Here is a 26,330-nt window from a genome sequence, read left to right as displayed (position 1 = left end):
TTCTTCTAGCATATCTTCTTAACAGTCACTAACCAAAGTGAAAGGCTACTTACTTATATATAAAAGGCAAAGGAAAAGGTCACGATTGTCTAACAGGGAATTTGAATTCCCAAATAAATTATCTTACAAAAATATCAAACTTGCTTTTCCAAACACTTTTCTGCTGGTAAAAAATTTTTTAAAAAAAAATTCACATTTTAAAAAAATCTGTAGGCTGGTACAGCAAGTTATGAGCATCATTTTTACAACCTAAGTAAGTCTTTCAAATAAATATTTTACACAAATTTAAGTTTAAAAAAAAAAATAGGTCAAGTATTTACCCTATGTTTTCTTGGTCAACTAAAAGACCATTTATTAAACTGAACTACAGATGATACGCTACAAATAGTACACGCCCTATCACTGAGGCTGGATACGCACACGTGCATGTTACATACACGTGAAATTGTTAACACTGCTGTGCATACTACTTCCAAAAGTAGCTTTACCCTGTAAAAATCCTCTAACCTGCCTTGAGTTGAACTGCAAAGAAAGAGCAAAAGAAAATACTTCAACTATAGTAGAAAAAACAAAAAATTATAACGCTTTTGGGTCTTAAAGAGATTACTAAACATGAAATAAAAGTCAACATTGCTTACAAAATACCTGAACATGGACAGCATACTCAACACATTTATGCAGACAGCACAAGAGTGAACACATATTACAAGAACTTTGCCTTCTAGCCAGTTTATTCCTGTTGTTTAATTCTAGTCTTACACAGCCTTTACATCTTTTAAAGATGAAGATTTAACAAAATGTTACATTAAGCTTTTCTGTTCTAGTAACCAACTTAAAAAAAAAAAAAAAAAGACAGCAAAGGCATACAAACCTTGCTATAGCCATCCATATTTTTAAGGCCAGTTTGATTTTTACTGTGATGTAATATTTCAATTAATAATATGCTGAAAATAAAATTGACTGCATCATGGTTTTGTCCACAAATTTCAAGTATCTTATTGCTAAAATATTCCAAAACGAATTTAGTAAACACTTTTTCATTTCCAACTGCCTAATTGAGAGATGAATCCAACTATTTTTATCAGTTACAACTTAACTGGGCTGAGAACAGCTACATAAAAATCCTGCAAACCAAAGCCAATCAGCCAAAAACCTAAAACACTAACACTTTCCAGCCAGGATAGAAAAATGAACATCCAAAGTAAAGAGAACCACATGATTGATCAAGCAACCAATCAAAAACCACTTCTCTATTATTGGAGCTAATAGTTACTCGAAGCTTGAAGTTTCCGCCTTCGTTATTATTGGTTGTGGTTCCTAGAGTCACAGCTTCAATGTCAAATGTGACAGTGGACCCAGAAGTAACTGCGGGTAACTGATTAGTCATTTCTTTTCCATTTACAAAAACTGCACCTAAAATGTTAAGGTAAACAGTCATTACATATGAGCAATAACTGTAAGAGAATTGAAACAATTTCTAGATGACTGGTAAACCAAAACCAAGCCTGTTCCCTTCGAGTCAATTCTGACTCAAAGTGACCCTATAGGGCAGAGTAGAGCTGTCCCACAGGGTTTCCAAGGAGCGACTTGTGGATATGAACTGCCGTCCTTCTGGTTAGCAGCCCGAGCTCTTAACCACTGCACCACCAGGGCTCCAGATTAGTGGTAGCACAGCTAATTTTATTATTTTTTTAATGTTTTATTGTGTTTTTGGTGAAAATACACACAGCAAAACCCACTCCCATTCAACAACTTCTACACACAATGCTCAGTGACACTGGTTACATAACACAGCTGATTTCTTAATTCAGATAAAACAGTTTATAATGCCAACTGGTCGTAGATAATGTATTTCCATATGTTAATTAACCCCCCATCCCCATGGCAGCAGAAAAAGTTAGAGCCTTAATCACATTTTAGAGTTCAGGGTTCTACTCTTTTCCAATATGGATGGCAAGAGAAGAAATCTGACTCCCTTACAAATTTTCATACAACAGCAAGATTGTTTCATGTGGAATAAAAAATGATCTTGTTCTATCTAATGCCTGACCCCACGCCAAAACATTAATACTTCTTGGCTATGATTTTTAAAACTGTGATTACTGGGGAGCAAATAACCAAAGAAAAACAGAGATATGTAACAAGCAAATGTTCTACCGAGTTCCCTAACCTATGAGTACACTGAACTTAGACAACCCTCACACAAAGACACACAGGATTCAGAGGGAGACTGTTGTTGGGGGCCGTCAAGTCAATTTTCAACTCATAACTACCACATGTGACAGAGTAGAACTGCCTCATAGTGTTTTCTAGGCTGTAATCTTTATTGGAGCAGACTGCCAGGTCTTTCTCTCATGGAGCTGCTGGGTGGGTTCGAACCACCAACCTTTCTGTTAGCAAGCAAGCGTGTAACCATTGTGCCACCAGGGTTCTTCAGAGGCAAACTGCTTGGTTCAAATCTCAGCACAGTCACTTCCTAGCACTGTGAGTTTAAGTCAGTTACTTAACCTCTTTGTATCTCAGTTTTCATCATCTATAAAATGGGTGTAATACTAATAAAAAACTAATACTTCGAAGAGTTGTCAGAAGGTTCAAAGATTTATTATATTTTTACACAAATAACATGGGGCTTTTATGTTTGTTTGCCAACCAAGCCCTCCCACGAGGTATTTTCATAATGTTTTTTTTCTTAATAGCAACATGTTAAAAAAAAAATTGGTATAGCAGTGCTTACAAAAATACCTTGCAGGGGGAGGGCATGGTTAGCAAACAAACGTAGAAGGCACACGTTATTTGGGTAAAAACATGGTATTTGTGAAGGATTGAGGATGTTGCCTGCCTGGTACCATACAAATATGTCAAAAGACCTAAACCTTCTCATCTCTTGCTATAAATGCATGATATTGGAACAGATTAATACCTTACTATAGTAATACCTACATTTCAAGGAGAATGACAGTTACTCATCTCTTACCATTTGTACTAATGCACACTGCTTGATCCCGCTGCAGAGAGTCATATCCATTCTGTTTTTCTGCACACACTCCTATACTGTCCCTTCTGTCCGGTTGTCCCACAGTTTCAACTCTGTAAATGAGCGAAAGGTCATTTAATCTTCACTTTTTTAAACATGGTACCTAACAGCTACTAAACTTAAAAAGAACAATCTCATCACCATTGTTCTTTTCTAAATAATAAACAATTAATAATGACTGAGCACTTACTATATTCCAGGCACTGTTCTAAAATTTTTCTATCTCTCATTTAATTCTCGTAACAATCTAGGATATAGGTGCTATTATCATCATGCTCATTTTATAGATGAAGAAACTGAAGTATAAAAGGAAGAACAGTCTTAAAAACTGTTAAATAATCTGATGATGATTGCCTGGCTGATGAGTGGTAGTTTCAGGACTTGAACCCAGGCATTCTCACTCCAGAGTCTACATCCTTAACCACTTACAGCTACAATGGTAGGCACATTTCTATTCTATATGCTGGCTCCAGATCAGAAAATTTGTCATATATGCCATTATAATGAATGTGACTATTACTGCCATCACCTAAACCTTCAATATGAAAGTCTATGCAATGATTTCATTACTGTTTATCAAGCGTTCAAAGCCTTTAAAAACAGACATTACACTTCTAAGAAAAAAGATTATGGTTATGAACACACTATTCTGCTTGGAGAAATTCGTATGTAGAAAATTTACACCTTTTGCGTTGTAGTTTCAAATCTGCCACACATCATTCCTCAGGTACTCTAGAGTGGGAAGCTTAGGTATAAAGGTAAATAAATATCCCTATTACAAGACTCATCTTTCCCTCCATTCCAAAAACCAGACCTCACAAGGACAGAAAAAGAAAAACTGGTGTGGAACAGGATGTGGCTTTTCCACGGGCAGGTTTTATTATTCATATTCATTGTGGTCCCCAGATGCCATTTGTTGTAAAGTGGCAAACATGCATGATCACAGCAAATAAGTGAGTCAGTTTCTGAAGTCATTTCACACCTTACTCAGCAGTCTAAAGAAGTACAGCACACTTTCGCTGACGCATTTAAAATTGAGATACGATTAACAAAAAATCGACTTATGCCCAAGTTAGAAGGAATGCAGCTATTGCAGAGAGTAAAGCAGAAGGTTCTAGCTGGTAATTTTTCTCAAAGGAAAAATAATCTGAGAAAACGCATGGTCCAAATAAAGGAGCAACGTCGATGTCAACAAGAGAGCTAATCCATTCCTTTGACCCCGCACTTTGGCTAACTTTAATTGGATGTAAGTGGGACAGCCTCACTGTCACACCATCCCAAACTGCCTTCTTCCCACAATGAATACCTGGAGCAGACATACAAAAATTCAGCTAAACAGCTAATGAACACACAGAAAAATTTCAACTTCATAGTAAATATAAGAAACGGACATTAAAACAAGAATTTTATTTTGGCCTATCAGTTACAGATTGAGAAAAAACAGTGTGTTGACAAGGATGCAGTGATATCACTATGCACTGCTGGGAAGACTGTAAATGCTTCCAGGGATGCAGCCGGCTAGTCTGCATGTCACTGACAGGAAACTACCCCAAGGATGAGAGAATATGCCCTATGGCAACAAACAGGGCCATGACACAGCTTGACTTGTCAGAGTAAGGGAGAGAGAGAGAAATGCCTTATCAAGTCATGGCAAAAAAGGACTTTTGATACAGGACTACATCCTTTTATTTACTACATTAATCCTAAAATATAATTTATTCTCTCTCAAAATGAAGCAGATAACTTGAATAGTCCTATATCTATTAAAAAAATTGAAAATCTTTCAACAAAGAAAACTCTAGGATGGCAAGGCCACTGGTGAATCCTACCAAACATCTAAGGAAGAACTAATAACAATTCTATACGAACTCTTCTGGAATATAAAAGATGAAGAAGCAGTACTCACCTCATTTTCTGAGGCCAGCATTACTGTGATACCAAGACCAGACAAAGGCATTGCAAGAAAAGAAAACCAACAAATATTCCTCTCATGAAGAGACATAAAAATCCTCAACAAAATATTAAAAACCAAATTTAACAATATATATAATGAATAATACATGGCCAAGTGGGGTTCATTGAAGCATTATTTACAATAGCAAAAAGATGAAAACAAGCCCATCAACAGATGCTTGGATAAACAAACTATGGTACATACACACAACGGAATATTACCGAATAGCAAAGAACAACGACGAATCCGCAAAACATGAATGAATCTGGAGGGCATTATGCTAAGTGAAATTAAGTCAATCACAAAAAGACAAATATTGTTTCAGACCATGATTATAAAAACTAAAAAAAGGTTTACACACAGAAAAAAAAAAAAAAAAGACTCTGATGGTTACAAGGGAGGGGAGCAGTGGGGAGGGAAAATCACTAACTAGATAGTAGACAAATGTCAACTTTGGTGAAGGGAAAGATAACATACAATATATGCAAAGTCAGCATAACTTGACCAAGACAAAGTCAGAAGCTTCCTAAACACATCCAAACACCACAAAGGACTGAGTTGCTGGGGCTGAGGGCTGAAGATCATGGTCTCGGGAGACATCTAGGTCAACTGGCATAACAAAATTCTTAAAGAAAATGTCCTATATCCTGCTTTGATGAGTAGTATCTGGTGTCTTAAAAGCTTGTGAGCGGCCATCTAAGATACGTCTATTGATCCCATCCTGTCCGATGCGAAGGAGAATGAAGAAAACCAAAGACACAAGGAAGATATTAGCCCAAAGGAGTGAAGGACTACATGAACCACAGACTCTACCAACCTGAACCCAGAAAAACTAGATGGTGCCCAGCTACCACCACCTACTACTCTGACAGGGATCACAATAGAGGGTCCCAGAAAGAGCAGGAGATAAATGCAGACCAAAATTCGAATTCACAAAAAAAGACCAGACTTACTAGCCTGACAGAGACTAAATGGATCCCTAAGACTATGGCCCCTGGACACCCTGCTAACTCGGAAGTGAAGCCACTCCTGAACCCCACTTTTCAGACAAAGATTAGACAGGCCTATAAAACAAATGGTAGCACATGTGAGGAATGCGCTTCTTAGTTCAAACAAGTATATGAGACCAAATGGGCAAATCCTGCCCAAAGGCAAGACGAGAAGGCAGGAAGAGACAGGAAAAATGGCGGAATGGACACAAGGAATCCAGGGTGGAAAGGGGGAGAGTGCTGACACATTGCGGCAATTGCAACCAATGTCACAAAGCAATTTGCGTATAAAATCTTTTTTTAATTTATTGTGCTCCAGGTTAAAGTTCATAGAGGAAATTACCTTCTCATTGAAAAATGTATACTTAAACTTAATCTAAGAAGCACATTCCTCATGTGTGTTATTGTTGGTTATTATGATAATTTTGGTGAGAACTGATGGTGTCTTGGGGTCAGGATGGAGTAGTGGAGGTGATGATAAGTGGTCAGAACCTGGATATATTGTGCAAGAAGAGATGACATGGTTTACTGACTGACTGGTTATGGATGTGAGAAAGAAAAGAGTCCAGGAAGACCCCACGGTTTTGGACTAAGTAACTGAAAAAACAGAAATGCCATTTACTGAGGTACGGAAGGCTGCAGGAGGAGCAGATTTGTGGAGAATATCAGTTTGTTCTTTGACAAATTAAATGAGTTCCTTATTAGACATCTAAGTGAAGATGTGGGATAGGCAGTAGGATATATACATCTGGAGTTCAGTGGAGAAGACCAGACTGGAGATATTAATTAGAAAGTTGTCAGCATCTAGAGAGTATTTAAAGCCATGAGACTAGATGAGCTTGACCACAGAATGAGGACAGACAGAGGACATTGAAGAACTCTAACATTACGCAGCTGAGGAGAAAAGAACGAACCAACAGAGGATTCTGAAGAGGAATATCAAGTAAGATAGAAAGGAAAAGCAGGAGAACGTAGTGTCTTTGAAGCCAAGCAAAGGAAGTGTTTCAAAAATGAGGTAGTGATCACCTGTGTCAAATGTTGCTGACAGATCAAGTAGGAAAAGACTAAGAGCTGACCTCTGGGTCTGCAATGTGAAGATCATTAGTGAACCCAATGTAAGCAGTTTCAGGAAGTAGTGGGGGTGAAGGCTTTATTACAGTGCGTTCAAAAGAGAAAATGGGAACTTCTAGGACCAGTAGGTACATGGTAGCACCTTCATTCTGAGTTCTTCCACTTCGGGAAAACTAATGGAGTAATAAGGAGACGGGGGGTGGACCTAAGCTGAAATGGCTTTTTTTAAAAAATAATACTTTATTGTGTTTTTGGTAAGCCAAAATGACTTTTAAAAGATAAGCCAGATCATGTCATCCATTAGCTCAACATCCCCCACTGGCCTCCCATCTCACTCAGAGTAAAAGCAGAGTCCTACGAGGCTCAACATGATCCGTGAAGCACAGTACGATGGTTAAGGGTATAGACTTTGCAGCCAGGCTCCCAGGAACTGAATCTTAGCTCCACTGTTAAATTATCTGTGTAAAAACAAGCAGGACGCTTACTCTTTTTATGTCTGTTCCTTCAACTACAAAATGTGTCTACCTCATGAGGATGTAATGAGACTTTACATACATTTAATCATTTAAGTGCTTGGAACTAGCTGAGTTGGGTCTAACAAACATTAGCCAGCTATCGTTATTTTGTATGGTCTAATTCAACTTGGGAATTCATGAGAAGTCAAATGCAGAGCATTATGAAATCTAAACCTGGTTTGGTTTTACCTGGTAAAGCTATAAATCCTTTTGTAGGGGGGGAAAAAAAAAACCCACAACCTGTGCAGTATCAAATGTCTTCAGGTGAGCTCCTAAAGGAGAATTTCTTTCAGGAATTAAAGAAAAGATATATGCAGCCTGTCCAAAAGAATATCCTACTTTTCTGGGATTCTCTCTGACTGTATCCCTATCCCTATAAACCCCAACCAGTCTTGTAACTTGCTGCTCTGTGTATTTTTTCTACCTCTGCATCTTTGGTTCTTGCTTTGCTTGCTCCACCTAAACTGCCCTTTCCAGCTCTACTAGAGATGAAGCCTTTACCAGTCCCTCATCTAGAAGGAATGTCTTCTTCCTCTATGTTCCAAGGAGTATCTGGATCTTTCTTATACTACTTTATAAACTGCCTACTCTATGTTGAACCGAAGGTTCTGTTTTTTTCTTTAACTTTGCATTCCCTATATACTTAATACTGTAAATATCATCTAAGTGATATAAGGGTTGAATGAAATGATCAGCCCCATTGAAAGACAAAAGACTGGAGTTAATCAGGAGAACTGTCCTTACACTTTGGTTTAAGACAGGAAGAACATAAGTAGGAAAAAGGTGTAATAAACAGTCTTTACAGATTATCTGGGAAGAATAGTTATTACATGTGAAAACCCCAAAGCAGAACTGCCTTCATGATTTCATGTAATGTTCTCTCCACAAGCAATCTCAAGCTAGGGTATAGAATCATAACAGGGAGCTACTTAGGAAATCAGCTGGCTTATCTAACCCAAGTCTAACAAAGGGTCTGGGGAAAACTCTTCTGTTCAACATTTCCCATGAATGTAACAAGAGCCAAGCTTCAACCTGAAAGGACTATACACCACCTCTCTACAGGGGATCACTTGGGCAAAATATGAAACCTCAGCAAAGTTGTATTCTCCCTGGGACTGTGTAATCTGTCTGAAAAAATGGAGGCACTGCCAAGATTGCAAAGACTCTAGTTAAAAACAAATTAACTCCTTAATCTTTGTAGAGTCCAAGGAGAGTTGGACCATGACCCTTTGGGATTTTCCAGAAACGATTACATTAGACTAGAATTTTTTTTTTTAATGTGAGGAGTTAACAATTAATATTAAAAATATACCTTGTAATGGTAGATACCAGCCCTGCGTAAAAACTCAAAGATCTCAAGCTTAAATTCATTGAGAAAAGGTGCTAATGCTTAACCAAAGGTAAATATTAAAATAAATTTGCATATCCCAAGCAGCCCCTTTCTAAAAGGTATCATACTCAAACAAACAATAACACAAGTAGTTCAGCCACGTATATGAGATTAAATGGGCACAGACAAGAAGGCAGGGAGGGACGGAAAAACTAGATGAATGGAAATGAGGAACTTGGGGTCAAGAAGGGGAAGGTGTTGACACATCACAGGGTTGGTAACCAATGTCATAAAACAATATGTATATTCGCTGTTTACTGGGGAACTAATTTGCTCTGTAAATTTCCATCTAAAGAACAATTAAAAAAAAAAAAAAGATATCACTCTGGCAGTTCTAAGACATATAGCCTTAAAATTCTTTGATACCCCTTCCCTCATGAAGTGGGGTCTACAGAAGAACTGGACAGTGCCCAGCCCCCATTATTAAACATTTTGATAAAAGATTCCATAGAAGAACACTGATCAAAAGGGGGAAAACACAGAACAGAATTTCAAATTTTCATTGACTCCAAACTTCCTGAAGCCATGAAGGTTGAATGAACCCCTGAAACTATTGCCTTGAAATTATCTTTAAACCTTAAACCAAAAATATCCGCTGAGGCCTTTTTAAAATCAACAACAGTTTAGCTTAACTAGTAAAAAAGGTCCGCCTTGAGCATTATACTGTTTTAAGAACTATCTATATGGGATCAAATTGAAAACAGCAACTTGAATAACATAGGAACCTTAGGGGGCAGTGAGGTTATGTTAATATGGGAGGAACAACGCAGAAAAGGAATGTGAGAATGGTTGCACAATTCAAAGAATGTCATCAATGTCACTAAATGGTACATGTACGAACTGCTGAATTGGTATACGTTTTACCCTGTATATTCTCAACAATGACAACAAACTAAAAATAAAAAAAAAAGTGGGGTTTATGTCCCTTCCCTTTGATCTGGGCTCTGTGACTGGCTCACCAGTTTGTAGGCCACTTCTACTTCCTATCCTGGAATCCATTTCCTTGGTTCTTGGAACCTAGCCATCATGCTGTACGGAAGCCTTAAGCAGCTCACGGAGAGGAACCAAGTATCACAACCAATTTGTTAGGCATATGAGTGAACCATCTTGGAAGCAGATCCACTGCTGCTAGCTGAGCTACTCTAGCTGGCATTGCATGGAGCCAAGACAAGTTGTCCTTGCCAAGCCCTGTCCAAAATGCAGTTTCATAAGCAAAACAATGACCATTGTTTTATGCCTCTAAGCTTTGGTGTAGTTTGTTACATTACCATAGGAAACTGGAACATCAGTTTTTTATGTTCTTTGAAGGGAAAAGTTCACTGAATCCTGACAAGTTAGTCTCTCTGTGCCTCTGTTTTTATATTTGTAAAAGGAAGATAATAAAAGCCTACTTCCTAGGATGTTAGGATTACGGGAAGCTGCTAGCACCAAGAAGAAAAGAAGCTGTTTTAAAGAATGGAGGTGGAAGAGAGGAGAAAGTAAAAATATGGTTAAAAAATAATAATATCAGGAAACCTTAAAAGCAAGGAAAGGTACAACAAGAATGCTCAGACAGGAAATCATGGAGAGGCCTAGAAGGAAGGGGTTGCTAGCCAACCTGGGCACCAAATGAAAGTGGGCTCTAGAGGCTGGTAACAGCCAAGGTGACACCAGTTTCTCAGCTTCAGCAGTTACAAGTTTCAGAAACTTCAGAATGAGACTGGGCTGAGCAACAGGGCAGCTTCTACTCAATGGCAACTGGTTGGTTGGTTGTTGGTTCCAACTATTAGGCCCTCAAGCACCCTCATAAACTGAATGTAGTTTACCTTTATGCAAGCGTGCCCATCTGCCCCTCCTTTAGGCATCGGCAAGCCCTCCCTTCACATCTTTTGATGTAATTGCTGATGCCTGAATTTTTTTTTTTAATTTTTATTGTGCTTTAAGTGAAAGTTTATAAATAAAGTCAGTCTCTCATATAAAAATTTATATACACCTTGCTACATACTCATAGTTGCTCTCCCCCTAATGAGACAGCACACTCCTTCCCTCCACTCTCTCTTTTCATGTCCATTCAGCCAGCTTCTGACCCCCTCTGCTCTCTCATCTCCCCTCCAGACAGGAGCTGTCCACATAGTCTCATGTGTCTACTAGATCCAAGAAGCCCATTCCTCACCAGTATCATTTTCTATCCCATAGTCCAGTCCAATCCCTGTCTGAAGAGTTGTCTTTGGGAATGGTTCCTGTCTTGGGCTAAAAAGAAGGTCTGCAGACCATGTCCTCTGGGGTCCTTCTAGTCACAGTCAGACCATTAAGTCTGGTCTTTTCATGAGAATTTGAGGTCTGCATCCCACTGCTCTCCTGCTCCCTCAGGGCTTCTCTGTTGTGTTCCCTGTTAGGGCAGTCATCGGCTGTAGCCAGGCACCATCTAGTTCTTCTGGTCTCAGACTGATGTAGTCTTTGGTTTATCTGGGCCTTTCTGTCTCCTGGGCTCACAATTACCTTGTGTCTTTAGTGTTCTTCATTCTCCTTTGCTCCAGGTGGACTGAGGCCAATTGATGCATCTTAGATGGCCAGTTGCTAGCGTTTAAGACCCTAGATGCCACTCTCCAAAGTGGGGTGCAGAATGTTTTCTTAATAGATTTTATTATGCCAATTGACTTAGATGTCCCCTGAAAACTATGGTCCCCAAACTCCTGCCCCTGCTACGCTGGCCTTCGAAGTGTTCAGTTTATTCAGGATACTTCTTTGCTTTTGGTTTAGTCCAGTTGTGCTGACCTCTCCTGTATTGTGTGTCCTTTCCCTTCACCTAAAATAGTTCTTGTCTACTATCTAATTAGTGAATACCCCTCTCTCCCCTCTCTCGTAACCATCAAAGAATATTTTCTTCTCTGTTTAGACTACTTCTTGAGTTGTTATAATATTGGTCTCATACGATATTTGTCGCTTTGCAACTAGTATCACTCAGCATAATGCTTTCCAGATTCCTCCATGTTATGAAATGTTTCACAGATTCATCACTATTCTTTACCAATGCGTAGAATTCCATTGTGTGAATATACCATAATTTATTTCTCCATTCATCCACTGATGAGCACCTTGGTTGTTTTCCATCTTTTTGCTATTGTAAACAGTGCTGCAATGAACATGGGTGTGCATATATCTGTTCGTGTAAAGGCTCTTATTTCTCCAGGATATATTCCAAGGAATGGGACTGCTGGATCATATGGTAGTTCTATTTCTAGCCTTTTAAGGAAGCGCCAAATCGATTTCCAAAGTGGTTGTACCATTTTACATTCCCACCGGCAGTGTATAATTGTTCCAGTCTTTCCAAAACCTCTCCAACATTTATTATTTTGTGTTTTTTGTTTTAATGCCAGCCTCGCTGGAGTGAGATGGAATCTCATTGTAGTTTTGATCTGCATTTCTCTAATGGCTATTGATCGTGAGCATTTCCTCATGTATCTGTTAGCTACCTGAATGTCTTCTTTAGTGAAGTGCCTGTTCATATCCTTTGCCCATTTTATATTGGGTTGTCTTTTTGTAGTTGAGTTTCTACAGTATCATGTAGATTTTGGAGGTCAGGCGCTTATCAGAAATGTCATAGCTAAAAACTTTTTCCCAGTCTGTAGGTAATCTTTTTACTCTTTTGGTGAAGTCTTTGGATGAGCATAGGTGTTTGATTTTTAGGGGCTTCCAGTTATCCAGTTTCTCTTCTGCTGTTTGTGCATTGTTAGTAATGTTCTATATACTGTTTATGCCATGTATTAGGGCTCCTGGTGTTGTCCCTATTTTTCCTTCCATGATCTTTATCGTTTTAGATTTTATATTTAGATCTTTGATCCACTTTGAGTTAGTTTTTGTGCATGGTGTGAGGTATGGGTCTTGTATCATTTTTATGCAGATGGATATCTAGTTATGCCCAGCATCATTTGTTAAAGACACTGTCTTTTCCCCATTTAACCAACTTTGGGCCTTTGTCAAATATCAGCTGCTCATAGGTGGATGATTTTATGCATGTGTTCTCAATTCTGTTCCATTGGTCTATGTATCTGCTGTTGGATCAGTACCAAGCTGTTTTGACTACTGTGGCAGTACAACAGGTTCTAAAATCAGGTAGTGTGAGGCCTCCCACTTTGTTCTTCTTTTTCAGTAATGCTTTTCTTACCCAGGGCCTCTTTTCTTTCCATATGAAGTTGGTGATTTGTTTCTCTATCTCATTAAAAAATGTCCTTGGAATTTGGATCGGAATTGCATTGTACCTACGTATCGGTTTTGGTTGAACAGACGTTTTTACAATATTAAGTCTTCCTATGCACGAGCAAGGTATGTTTTTCCACTTATGTAGGTCTCTTTTGGTTTCTTGTAGTAGTGTCTCGTAGTTTTCTTTGTACAGGTCTTTTACATTTCTGGTTAAGATTTATTCCTAAGTATTTTATCGTCTTGAGGGCTACTATAAATGGTATTGATTTGGTGATTTCCTCTTCAATGTTCTTTTTGTTGGTACAGGGGAATCCCAAATGATTTTTGCATGCTTATATTGTATCCTGATACTCTGCTGAACTTTTCTATTAGTTTCAGTAGTTTTCTTGAGGTGAGGATTCTCTGGGGTTTTCTGTGTATAAAATCACGTCATCCCCAAACAGAAATACTTTTACTTCTTCCTTACCAATCTGAATGACCTTTATTTCTCTATCTAGCCTAACTGCTCTGGCTAGGATCTCCTGTGCAATGTTGAGTAAGAGTGGTGATAAAAGGCATCCTTGTCTGGTTGCCAGTCTCAAGGGGAATGCTCTCAGACTCTCTCCATTTAGGATACTGATGGCTATTGGCTTTGTATAAATGTGAAATTTCTTTAATAAAAGGAAGAGAACATTTTCATTCCATGTTCAAAAAAAAAAAAGACAAAAACACAAAAGTCTGGCTAAGAACACTGAGCTTAACTGAGTTTCGGTTAATTGTCCTGCCAAGTAAGGCCCACCCTGCCAAGTGAGGCACACTCTTGCATTTCTGCAGATGTCTCAAAGCCTGGAAGGGTTGGGTGTGGGAGATAGGAACTAACAGTTTACTGAGACCTACTAAGTATCAGGCCATGGTCCACAAGAAGTGGATTCAAACCAAGTTGTGTAATTTCTAAATTCTTGTTCATTAAATATTTACCGAATGATTTAAGAAACACATATGTCATCTGTCAGACCCTGCCCTGTAAGAGCATGAACTTAAAAAGTAGGAAAGCATCACAAGAGGCAGGAGTCACCACTGGAAAAGCAAAACGGCTGAGGATACAGGAGCAGAAAAATTCCAGTACTTCATAGAACCGTGTTTATTTTCACATGAAAAAGATAAAGAAAAAGCAAAATCGACCAGTGGTTAAGAGTACAGACTCCAGAGTCACACTGCCTGGGTATAAATTTTAGCTCTACTGTTACAAGTTCTGTGACACTGGGAAAGTGACTTAACTTCTCTGTGCCTCAGTTTTCTCATCCCTAAAATGGAGAAATACACCTATCTCATTGGATTAGTGAGAACTGAGTGAGTTAATACAAGTAAAGTGCTCAGAACAATGCCTGACATGTGGTAAATGCTATTTAAATACTAACTGCAATTATCACTACTATCACAATGGTGATGATAATTATGTTCTAAGATATCTAGCCTGAATCAAACAATTCAAGAAGCTCTGCTGTTGTACAGAAGAGCCTTCCTCCCAGGAGACTCACTAATGGAAGCGTTTCTGTAAACAAGGCTGTAAGCAGACAAAGGGTATGTTAGTGTGGAAAACTTATAATTACTTAGGGAATAATTAAATAGACTTTGGGCATTAGACTCCTTATTTCTCCCTTTGTTGTTATTTTACTAGTTAATAAGTCATTCTTTCTTCACAGTATAAGGGGTGAGAGGAGGTGTCAAAACAAGTCATAAACTAGTGCATTCTGATAACTATTGACAGTTCAAATGATTTGGCTGAAGGGAACATAGCAACAATGGCTTAGGTAAAACTTTCAGACACTCTCCAGGCGTTATACAACAAGGGACAGAGAATAAGAGAAATTTAGTGCAAATATTCACAATGAAATCCTATTATCTCAAGACTGAAAACTTAGAGGAGAGTTTGTGACACTGAGCTGAATGTGGTGAAAATCATATAAGTCTTACTTTTCCAAATCAAAACTGAGCTTTTGTTTCTAGAAAGAGCTATTTCAAAACACGGCCATTGGAGCATGCATCTCAGATAACCTGAGAAGAGGAGAAAGGAAAATTTTCTTATACAAAAAGAAAAAGATAAAGAAATAAAATATTAATTGGTGGTAGAAGAGATCTGCTTTCAGTTTGATTTTACATAAAATCATACAAACACATACACACGTTATGTTTATACTGATAGACTGTCTCTCACAAAGACTCACTCTTATTGATTCACAAAAGAAAAACAAAACAAACCCTCATAACCTAGTATGCAGCCATGGTAGTCAAAACAGGCTGGTACTGGTACAATGACAGACACATTGACCGAGAGAACAGAATTGAGAACCCAGATGCAAATCCACCCACCTATGGTCACCTGAACTTTGACAGAGGCCCAAAGTCCATTAAATGGGGGAAAAGACAGTCTTTTTAACAAATGGTGCTGGCATAACCAGATGTCTATCTGTAAAAAAATGGAACAGGATCCATACCTCACACCACACATAAAAATTAATTTTAAATGACTCAAAGACCTAAACATAAAACCTAAAACGATAAAAATCATGGACGAAAAAATAGGGACAATGCTAGGGACTCTAATACATGGCATAAATATGATATAAACCATAACCAACAATGAGCAAACATCAGAAGAGAAGCTTGGTAACTGGGAGCTCCTAAAAATTACATACTGATGCTTATCAAAAGACTTCACCAAAAGAATTATAAGAGAGCCTACAGCCTGGGAAAAAACCTTCGGCTATAACATATCTGACAAGGGTCTAATCTTTAAAATCTACAAAATACTTCAACACCTCAACAAAAAGACAAATAATCCAATTAAAAAATGTACAAAGGATATGAACAGACACTTCACCAAGGAACACATTCAGGCAACTAACAGACACATGAGGAAATGCTCTTGATTATTAGCCATTAGAGAAAAGCAAATCAAAAGTACTATGACATACCATACCACCCCAACAATATTGGCACTAATAAAAAAAAACAGAAAATAAATTTTGAGAGGTTATGGGGAGATTGGAACTCATATGCACTGCTGGTGGGAATGTAAAATGGTACAACCACTATGGAAAAGAATATGACGTCTCCTTAAAAAGCTAGAAATAGCAATCCCACTCCTAGGAATACAACCTAGAGAAATAAGTGCCATCACATGAATAGACAAATGCACACCCATGTTCACTGCAGCATTATTCATAATAGTAAAAGGATGAAAACAACCTAACTGATCATCGACAGATAAATGGATAAACTACGGTACATACACACAATGGAATATTACCCAACGATACAGGATAATGACGAAACAGCAAAACCTCTCACAACATGGATGAACCTGGAGGGCATTATGCTGAATGAAGTAAGCCGATCACAAAAGGACAAATACTATATGAGACCGCTATTACAAAAACTCGAAAACGTTTACACACAGAAAGAAGAAATCTTTGATGGTTAAGAGGGTTGGCAGGGGGAGGGAAAAATGCTAACTAGACAATAAGCAAGTGACAACTCTGGTGAAGGATATGACAGTACACAATACTGGGGAAGTCAGCACAACTTGACCAAGGCAAAGTCATAGATGCTTCATAGATACATCCAAACTCTCTGATGGATGGAGTTACTGAGCTGAGGCTGTGGACCATGGTCTCAGGAGACATCTTGCTAAACTGGCATAACACAATTTATAAAGCAAATGTTCTACATCCTACTTTGGTGAGTGGAGCCTGGGTCTTAAAAGCTTGTGAGTGGCCATCTAAGGTATGTCTACTGCTCACACCCTGTCTGGAGCAAGGGAGAATGAAGAAAACCAAAGACACAAGAGAAAGATTAGTCCAAAGACCAATGGACCACAACTACCCACAGCCTCCACCAGACTGAGTCCAGCACAACTAGAAGGTGCCCAGCTACCACCACTGACTGCTCTGACGCGGATCACAACAGAGGGTCCCAGACAGAGCTGGAGAAAAATGTAGAACAAAATTCAAATTCATAAAAGACCGTGAGATTATGGCCCCTGGACACCCTTTTAACTCAGTACTGAAGTCACTCCTGAAGTTCACCCTTCAGCAAAACATTAGGCCTATAAAACAAATAATAACATATGTAGTTCAACACATATATGAGACTAAAGGGGCACACAAGTCCAAAAGCAAAGACAAGAAGGCAGGAAGGGATAGGAAAACTGGAAGAACAGAAACGGGGAACCTGAGATCAAGAAGCAGAGAGTGCTGACACATCGTGGGGCTGGCAACCAACGTCACAAGAGATATAAACATACTGAGTGCCTACTATGGATCAGGCATAAGCAAAGCATTTTCCATACATTATCTCAGTTAATCTTTATAATAACCGTATGAACACAAGACAAGACAGAAACAGAGAGAAATAAAAAATTCCTCAAAGTAACAGTGCTTATAAATGATGGAATAAACTCAGGACTATCCCAAATCCAAAGTCCACACGTGCTTTACGCACTTCACTGTACACATCTGAGGCACGACAGGCGTTTTAGCATCTACTTGCCTGAACGTTAGTGTCTGCCCGCAGAAGTAAGTTGGAGCGCTGGAGTAGAGAACGCCCGATGATTCGGCATCATTTCGGAGTGCTATATTTCTTCGACTGCTCAGGCTGTACCCCTCAAAGCCAGCTGTCCACTCTTTTTAAAAGCAAAGACATGAAAAGTTATTAGAATATTCTGAGGAGTATCTTCAATACGGATGCGTTAATTAAAGCTTGGAAGTAAAAGAGATCTCTTAGGAGCCATGGGCATGTTCAATGAGATAAGACTCAGTGAAAGACTATCATGGTCAGCGCCACAAATTACAAAAAAGATTTCAGTCTACTCCCGCACAATTCTGTCATGAAAAATCAAATAAGTTTATCTTTCAACCTAAGAACTAATTAATAAACAAATCAAAGTCTTTTAAGATAGTAATGCAGGGGAGAGATCAGTTTCAAATTATAAGACGTTAAAGAAAAAGCCTTTGCAATATTTAGAATCTTTGGTTTTAGGTGATGCTTGTTCTCCTGCCTGGCATTGTTTTTGGACTCTGGACGTAAGAACTGATGAAAAGTTCTCCAAATTCATATAAAATATTTTGAGCAGGAAGTAAAAGACAGGTTCCATGTTGCTCTCATCAATTCAGGATTTAACCTTAGAAAAAAGGGTTGTCAAATGCTCTGACAGGGATCACAATACAGAGTCCCGAACAGAGCAGGAAAATAAATGTAGAATAAAAATCAAATTCACACACACACACAAAAAAAGACCAGACTTACTGGTCTGACAGAGACTGGAAGAACCTCTGAGACTATGGCCCTGGATACTCTTTTAACTCAGAACTGAAGCCACTCCCAAAGTTCACCCTTCAGGCAAACATTAGACAGGTCTATAAAACAAACCACAGCGCACGTGAGGAACGTGCTTCTTAGTTCAGTCATGTATGCGAGGCCAAAAGGGCAACACCTGCCCAAAAGCAATGACAAGAAGGCAGGAAAAATGAACGGATGGGAACGCGGAATTGGGGTGTGGAAGCAGAGAGTGCTGACACATCGCAGGGACTGTAACCAATGTCATAAAACAATCTGTGTAGAAACTGTTTAATGAGAAACTAACCTGCTCTGTAAACTTTTACCTAAAGCACAATAAAAAAAAAGGGGGGAGGGGTGTGGGGGTTGTCAGTGCACTGCCCTGAGCACAGAACACAAGTGTTCTCATCTATAGTTAAGCTTTAGGAGTGAGAAAGCAACAACATACCATGAGGCACCAACGTGGAATGACCTGTCTGGGGGACACTCCAAGGACTCCACTCCTGCCGGCCATCTCCTCGGGCGCAGACTCTGAACTGATAATCAACATTGGGGTCTATGTGCAAAACTATGAATTCGGTTTCAGAGCCTACATATACATCCTCGAAGTGATTTGAAGTACATTTACGGAACTGGAGTCTGTAATCTTGGGCTGTAAAGTCGTCATCGACCTAAGGACAAAAGCTTTATGTTAGCTAAACAACCAGAGAATAACTTCTTTCAGCATCACTGCTTGAAAACCTTAAACAGGAGCACTTTAGGTCCAGCATTCAGGCTCACATGCTGAAGATGGGCTATTCTTGGGATGGCCAAAGGAAATATGCCATCACGAGTCCCCTTCTTTTCTTTATTAAGCCATGTTTTACGCTTCCCAGTCTAATATGAAAAATTCTGCCTCCTTTGAAGAAGCGGCATGTTTTCCAGACAATAATGCTTAAGATAAAACATTCATAATTCAGTAAGTATCCCACAATCACATCACTCATCTAACCAAGAGAGAATTATATCCAGATTATATAAAGGATTCCTAAAAATTAACAGAAGACAACCCAGCCAATAGAAAAATGAGCAAAAGACATGAATAAGCATTCTATAAGAAATAAAAAACTAGTGCCATCAAACAGCCGAAAATATATGTAAAAGATATTCAACCTGATGTGTAATACAGAAAATACAATCTAAAGCCACAAGGAGATATCGTATTGGCCAAAATACGAAGTCTGACGATGCCAAGTATTGGTAACGGTGGGGAGTAGGAACTCATATACTGCTGATACAAGGCCTCTAAAGAGGTACAATCACTTTGGAAAAGAGTTTGTTATTACCTAGTATAGATGCAATACTGTTAAGACCTCATAATTCTATGGCTAAGTATATACCTTAGCAAAAAAAAAAAAAACCTTACAAGGAACCATGAATAGGAATGCTTATTATAAAAACTACAGATAACCCAAGCCTACTGAGAGGCAAAAGAATAAAAATGGAATAACACTTTTGTTATTCCATTTGTTTTGAACAACAGCTACAACAAAAATCTCTACTCTTCTTTCTATACGGTGTCATTAAAAACAGAACACTCAGGGAACACCTAGCTCAACTGGCATAATTTATAAAGAAAACGTTCTATATTCTACTTTGGTTGAGTAGTGTCTGAGGTCTTAAAAGCCTGTGAGCAGCCATCTAAGATAACTCCACTGGACTCACCAGTCTGGAGCAAGGGAGAATGAAGGAAACCAAATACACAAGGGAAAGATTAGCCCAAATGACTAATGGACCACAAGTACTACAGCCTCCACCAGACTGAGCCCAACACAACTAGATGGTGCCTGGCTACCACCACTGATTGCTCTGACAGGGATCACAATAGAGGGTCCCAGACAGAGCAGGAGAAAAATGTAGAACAAAACTCTAACTCACAATAAAAGGAAAAAAACAGACTGGTCTAACAGAGACTGGAGAAACCCCGAGAGTATGGCCCCTGGATACCCTTTTACCTCAGAAGTTAAGTCATTCCTGAGGTTCACCCTTCAGTTAAAGATTACGTAGGCCCATAAAACAAAACGAGACTAAAGCGGCACACCGGCCCAGGGTCAAGGACTGGAAGGCAGGAGGGGACAGGAAAGCTGATAATAGGGAACTCAAGGCCAAGAAAGGGAGAGTGTTGACATGTCATTGGGTTCGCAACCAATGTCACAAAACAGTATGTGTACTGTTTAATGAGAAGCTAGTTTGTTCTGTGAACCTTCACCTACAGTACAAAAAAAAAAAACCCTATTTCAAAAAAGAAAGTAAAGTTCCTTAGTTGCACATGACTAACATAATTTATATCACTAAATTGTATGCCTGAAAAATGTTCCATCAGCAAATGTATATGTATTTTTACAATAAAAAATTTTTAATTAAAAGAATACATTTAAGATAACACTTCACACAAACTGAACACCCACTTCTGCATGATGACTCGTTTGCACGTGGTTTCTATCTAATAGTATGATTTAATATATAAAACTCTTCGCAATATCAAATATGGAGAAATCATACTTTAAAAATCTTATTTTAGAGATACATTTTTTTATATCAGTGTTGAACAGAAAATATTAGTCAATATTCACTAATTTTTGTTTTTACTTTTCTAATAAACAGAAATGGGAAAGATCACCAACTCACTGAAGAGTTAAGACTGGAATATATAATGGAATCCAAAGCTGGATACAGAGATTTAAAAACAAAACTACCTTCAAAACTGTTTACCTCAAACTGGAGGAGCTTCCTCAGTTCAAGCTCTCTGTGACTTTATCTTAATTGCAAAGTAAAGGACATTTTTTGTTTTAGGAAAAGAAGAAAATATTCAAAGATCATTAACAAGAATTTTTTGAAAGGCCCCCAATGTTCTCAAATCTGTAACGTTGAAGCCACTTCTGCAAATCTGAGTTACATACCTTACACCATCGTACTATGATGCCTCCAGGTTTCTCTATTAGCTCTTCAATCTGTACTGGTGGGCGAGACGCTACGGTTCCATGCTTGAAAATGTGGTCTTTCACTATGTTAAGAACTGAGTCATCCAACTGAGCAGATAAACAAGGTACGTCAACCAGTAAAGGCACTTCTGGTAAGCTGAGAAAATAAAGCTCATGTATTTGTGTGCCTTTTAACTGACAGTTAACAATACAAGGACTATATTTTAGATCAGTGACACACTGTAAGGATGCTGAAGCCCTCAGTAAATAATGCTCATGGTAACGGAGGCTTTGCAAGATGTTACATAAAGAGTCTCTTCCGAAATGAACATAAACAGAAAACTGATAGGATCACAAATATCAAGTTTATGCCAAAAGCTCTGGTTTACTGAAATGTGACTCAGTTTCAGTGACATGTTCAGAATTTTTTTAATTTAACAATTCTCTTACACATCGGAATTGAAGAAAATATGCAGTAAAACTATACCAAAGATTACAATCAGAACTATTTCAGACTAGTAATACTGCTAATGGGCAGTGAAACCTTGAAAAATATATTCTCTATCTCCTTTATCAGAATCTTTAATGGGGGCGAGGTGGGGGGGGGGGAAGCAGACATAGTTTAAATGCTTAAAAGTAAGCCCAAAAGGCACTAACTCTTTACCTGTCCAACTGAATGTGGGAGGCCTTTTTGGTAAAGCTCCACAGTTTCTCATTCTGTTCTCCTACACCACCAAGAATGGCGATCTCACCTACAATCAGGAATAAGAGAACTAGTACGGTAAAAAATGGGCAGATTATAGTCAACACAACCGGGTCTAGCTGAATCTCTGATTTTCTTGCAAACAAGTCTTAAGTGCTGCCACAGTCAAATTTCTAAAACGTAAAAGTGGACATTATTTCAGAAGTGACTCTAAGGTTAAGGCCAAGAAGAATGGGGCACAGAATAGCAAAATTCTGTCAGACAGAAGATTCTGCTCTATTCAATTGAAACCTGGTTTGTCAGCCACTTTTATGCAAAACAGAAGGCCTAGGGGCCTCTTTCCAATCCCTCCTACAGAATCTATCAACTTGAATAGCAATCGGTACGAAGTATTACCCTGACATGGGCAACAAGGCACAGGGTTTTACAAAGTCAAATGATACAGCTATGTTTCCTTGAAAGAATTCTATACCTTAGATTAGAAATTATTCAACGGAACAATAAAAGGAAATGCTACATAGAGGCCTACAAAAATGAGCAACTTCTATGTCCTTCCACAGCCCTGGAGCGCACTGGCAGGACTCTTCCCTCTGAATGTACCCTGGAGTTACTCAAGTAACTTGAAATCATAAGACTTTCTCCCTCACCAAAAGGAAAGTAGACACATACTCAACAGTGTCTCAAAATCCTCAAAATTCCGTAAGTAAGTTTTTATCCCTCGGGGGAAAAAAGAGTTTGAAATTAAAAGTACTTCTGAAGTATAAAAATAATAACAAGCTGTATGTGCCTGAAAGGATTTATTTTCAAAAAGGAAAATGCTTCTCAGTCTTCAGGGAGATGGGTGTAGGCTCCTGACCTGTGCTGACCGGTTTTTGGATTTGTTTCTGAGGATTCCAAGTCTTTTTAGGGGAAGACACTCTGTGGTCTTGCTAAAAAGAAATTTCTCAAAGGCAATGTTAATGGTCAGCAGCAAATAAACACTTTTCAAAGAAAATAAGACAAAAATGTAATTAGCACGTAGAGATAATTTTAGTACTATATTTTAAGTGGGACAAAAAAGGAGATTATTTTTCAGCTGGACTGACAGACTTGTGACCTAGCCACACTTTTTATCTTATGCCACCCACAGCACTCGATCTGCAGAATGGCTGGTATTCAGGCTCCTTCCCTCGATCTTTCTCTGCAGCTGCCCTTTAAATGTAGGCATCCCTCAGAGTTCTAACCTCTGTGCCTTCTTTTCTCATGGTACACACTCTCTCTTCATAATCTTACTTATTCCCATGGGTTCACATTTGATGTGTATGCTATTTACTACCATAGCGACATCTTCAGGTACAATCTTTCTCCTAGGCATCATACCCATATTCCCAACGACCTCCTGGCATCTTCAGCGCCTCAAACTCAACAGGCCCAAAACCGAATGAACCCACTGAAGCCCACCTCTCCTCCTCTGTTTCCTCTCAGAAAGCAACACAACCATTCACCCAGTCATCCTAAATCCTTCCCTCCTATATCCATGCAATTATCAAAAATGAGTGATCACTGATCAATAAAATCATCAGTAATTCTATCTTCCCAAAATTTCTTAAAAGCAGCCCTGCCTCACTTTCACCTGTCACTGCCTTTACCATTTGTCACCTGGGTTAATGCCACAATTTTCTAATCTGTCTCTTTTGTCTCCAGTCTTTAATATAGGCTCCAAACCACCGGCAATGTCATTATCAACAACAACAACAAAAGCACATCTGACTGTATAACTCTGCTGCTGAAAATACTTCAATAAGTGAATATGCCATTGTCTTCTGTTCATGATGACACCTCCTCTTCTCCCTTTGACTGTTTGATGAACTCCTCCTAGAGGAGTTATCCTTGACTCTTCCAGACAGTTAAGCACTTCCGTTTCGTGTCCCATAAGGTCTTAGATATCTTTCTGCATGTATGTCTCTCCCTCTGGGCTATGAACCCCTAAAGGCAGAATTGTTATTTACCTGACAAAAGATCTATGTTGAAGTAAGGAAACTGGTATAAAGGAAAGAAGGCAGCAAGGCAAGATCTAGGCATGACTTAATCAAAATAATTGGCTAAAGATAGGAAATACAACAACTACAAGTTCAGGGGTAAACACCAATCACATGTTTTCAAACCTTCTAAAAAGAACATGGGAATTAAATTCTATTAAGCGTGAAAGCTCTGAAAAAAAATTCTAACAGACCCACAATGACCTTAAAAATAGCTGTGGTAACGGTGATTATTATTATAGAACCATTTGAGAAAAATCATTTACTCCTTACTTTGTAAACGATTGTAAGTAACACTTTAATTTCACTTACCCTGGGATACCTCACTGTATATCTGTCATCCCATGTTACAAACTGTCCCAAGATAAGAACATCCCAAGCACCCCACAGATGGCAAGAGGCCTGCTGGTATCCTGAGAAATCACCAACATGTTATCTGAAAGAACCACACTTAATAGGCTCCCTGGACTCCCACCTTCTCGGACTAAGTCCTCTGCAGTGTTAACTCCATGCTCTATGAGCTTCTGACAGTCATCTAGCGGCTTAATGGTCTCCTGTTCAATGGTGTCCACCTCCTGCAAAAGGGTCACCAATCGCTCATCCAGGAGCTTCTCAAGGGTTCCTTTTAAATCATTAAAATGCTGTTTGAGGACATCCCTTGTCTGTGATGCACTTTCTTTAATCTGAAAAGAAATAACATAAAAGCTCAGGATCAGAATCTCTAGAAAAGGCTAATCTATAGGCATCACCCATAATAACCTTAAGACACTACAGAACCATCATCTTTATTCATCAATAAACGATTTGTGATTATTTGTACAAACTGGCAGAATTGTACAGAACTAGCCTTCAGGTCAAACAGAAAGAGCTCAAATCCTGGTTCCATCATTCACAAACTGTATCACTTTAGTCAAGTTAATGAAGCACTCCATGCCTCAGTTTCCCTATTTGTAAAATGGGCATAATAATGCTCACCTCATGGAGTTGTGAAGATTAAGTAAAATAATCTATGTACTGCACTTGGTACAATGTCTGGCACATTGTTCTTAATAAATAAATGTTAAAAATTCTTATTATTATTTGCACAGAGTAGTAGCTCTTGGCAAGAACATGTTTCATTACAAAACATTTTAAATTAGGAGGTGATTAAAATTCATTTTATTACAAAGAAGAAATGACAGGTTAGAAAGCCACAATACAAGAAAAAAAAAAAAAACCCTTCATAGATAAAATGCCCTCATTGTGCTAAAAAGAAAACTAAGAATTTATTTAAAATTCAAAGAGGCTCAAAGAAGGCAGAGAATGTTCATGAAATCTAAACCTCTGGGACAATGACAATCTTTTTTGAGTCATGGTTCTCTCTGAGAATCTTGATGAGGGTTTACAGACCCTTTTCTTGGAAAAATGAATAATCCATACCGTAAAGAAATTTATTCAATTTCAGAGGCTTTACAAACTCCTTCAGATCCCAACCATAGCTGACCTAGAGCAATAGCTCTGAAACTTGATTTGCAAAGAAATCACCTCCGCTGCTTGTTAAAAATGAAGACTGCAGGGCTCCATTCCAGACCTTCAAAGCCAGAATCTTGGAAGTGGGTGGGACTGGAGGAGTGTATGGATGTTTCTCGTTTTTTGCCAAGCACACCTGTGATTCTGTAGCCTGTATTTTGAGAAACACTGCCCGGGGTCCACAGACCTTCAGATTAAGAATTCTTATTCAAGGGGATATGATAGGAAAATCTTAACATCTCACACATATTTTGAAAACAACTTGGCTATCTGTGTGGACTCGAGATTTAAAAAACAAAAAACACATGTAACACACAATTCATTTTCTTTCACTTAACAGGGACATTCTAACTATGAGCCAACTCCTCAGCTGAATTACAGTGAACACACGCTTTGCTTTACAGGTAACAGTTTCATCTGAAATATTATGTTTACCAGCCTAACCCTTTCGCTAACTTTATCTGAGCAAAAGTTTGAGTACAAGAAAAGTCCACCAAGAAAGAAGAACATATGAAAAAAAAAGAAAATATGGATAAGGGATAAATATTTCAATAATTTTCAATTAATAGAGAAACCGAGAAAGCTTTCTATATACTCTCTAATACTAAAATTTAAAAGCAGACTATAAAATTGCTTTCCAGCAATGTTCACAACCATGGAACAACAAAAGATGCCCATGGCCAAGTACTACA

General features: G+C 38.5%; 1 protein-coding gene across 1 annotated transcript in view; it reads right to left on the bottom strand.

Moving 5' to 3' along the window:
* Positions 1 to 871: 871 nt before the first annotated feature.
* CRLF3 (cytokine receptor like factor 3) overlaps positions 872 to 26,330 on the bottom strand; it is a 39,418-nt gene continuing 13,959 nt past the window's right edge. The window contains exons 2-8 of the mRNA XM_064271431.1: positions 24,605 to 24,812; positions 22,073 to 22,160; positions 21,388 to 21,565; positions 18,897 to 19,119; positions 17,663 to 17,795; positions 2,975 to 3,087; positions 872 to 1,413 (exon numbers count right to left, since the gene is read on the bottom strand). Of these exons, the coding sequence (XP_064127501.1) occupies positions 1,154 to 1,413; positions 2,975 to 3,087; positions 17,663 to 17,795; positions 18,897 to 19,119; positions 21,388 to 21,565; positions 22,073 to 22,160; positions 24,605 to 24,812 (1,203 nt within the window). The 3' untranslated portion in view covers positions 872 to 1,153. The remainder of the gene's footprint in view (positions 1,414 to 2,974; positions 3,088 to 17,662; positions 17,796 to 18,896; positions 19,120 to 21,387; positions 21,566 to 22,072; positions 22,161 to 24,604; positions 24,813 to 26,330) is intronic.

Source organism: Loxodonta africana, chromosome 18 (genome assembly GCF_030014295.1).
Source record: "Loxodonta africana isolate mLoxAfr1 chromosome 18, mLoxAfr1.hap2, whole genome shotgun sequence".
Lineage (NCBI taxonomy): Eukaryota > Metazoa > Chordata > Mammalia > Proboscidea > Elephantidae > Loxodonta > Loxodonta africana.
This window is presented reverse-complemented; position numbering and strand designations above follow the sequence as displayed.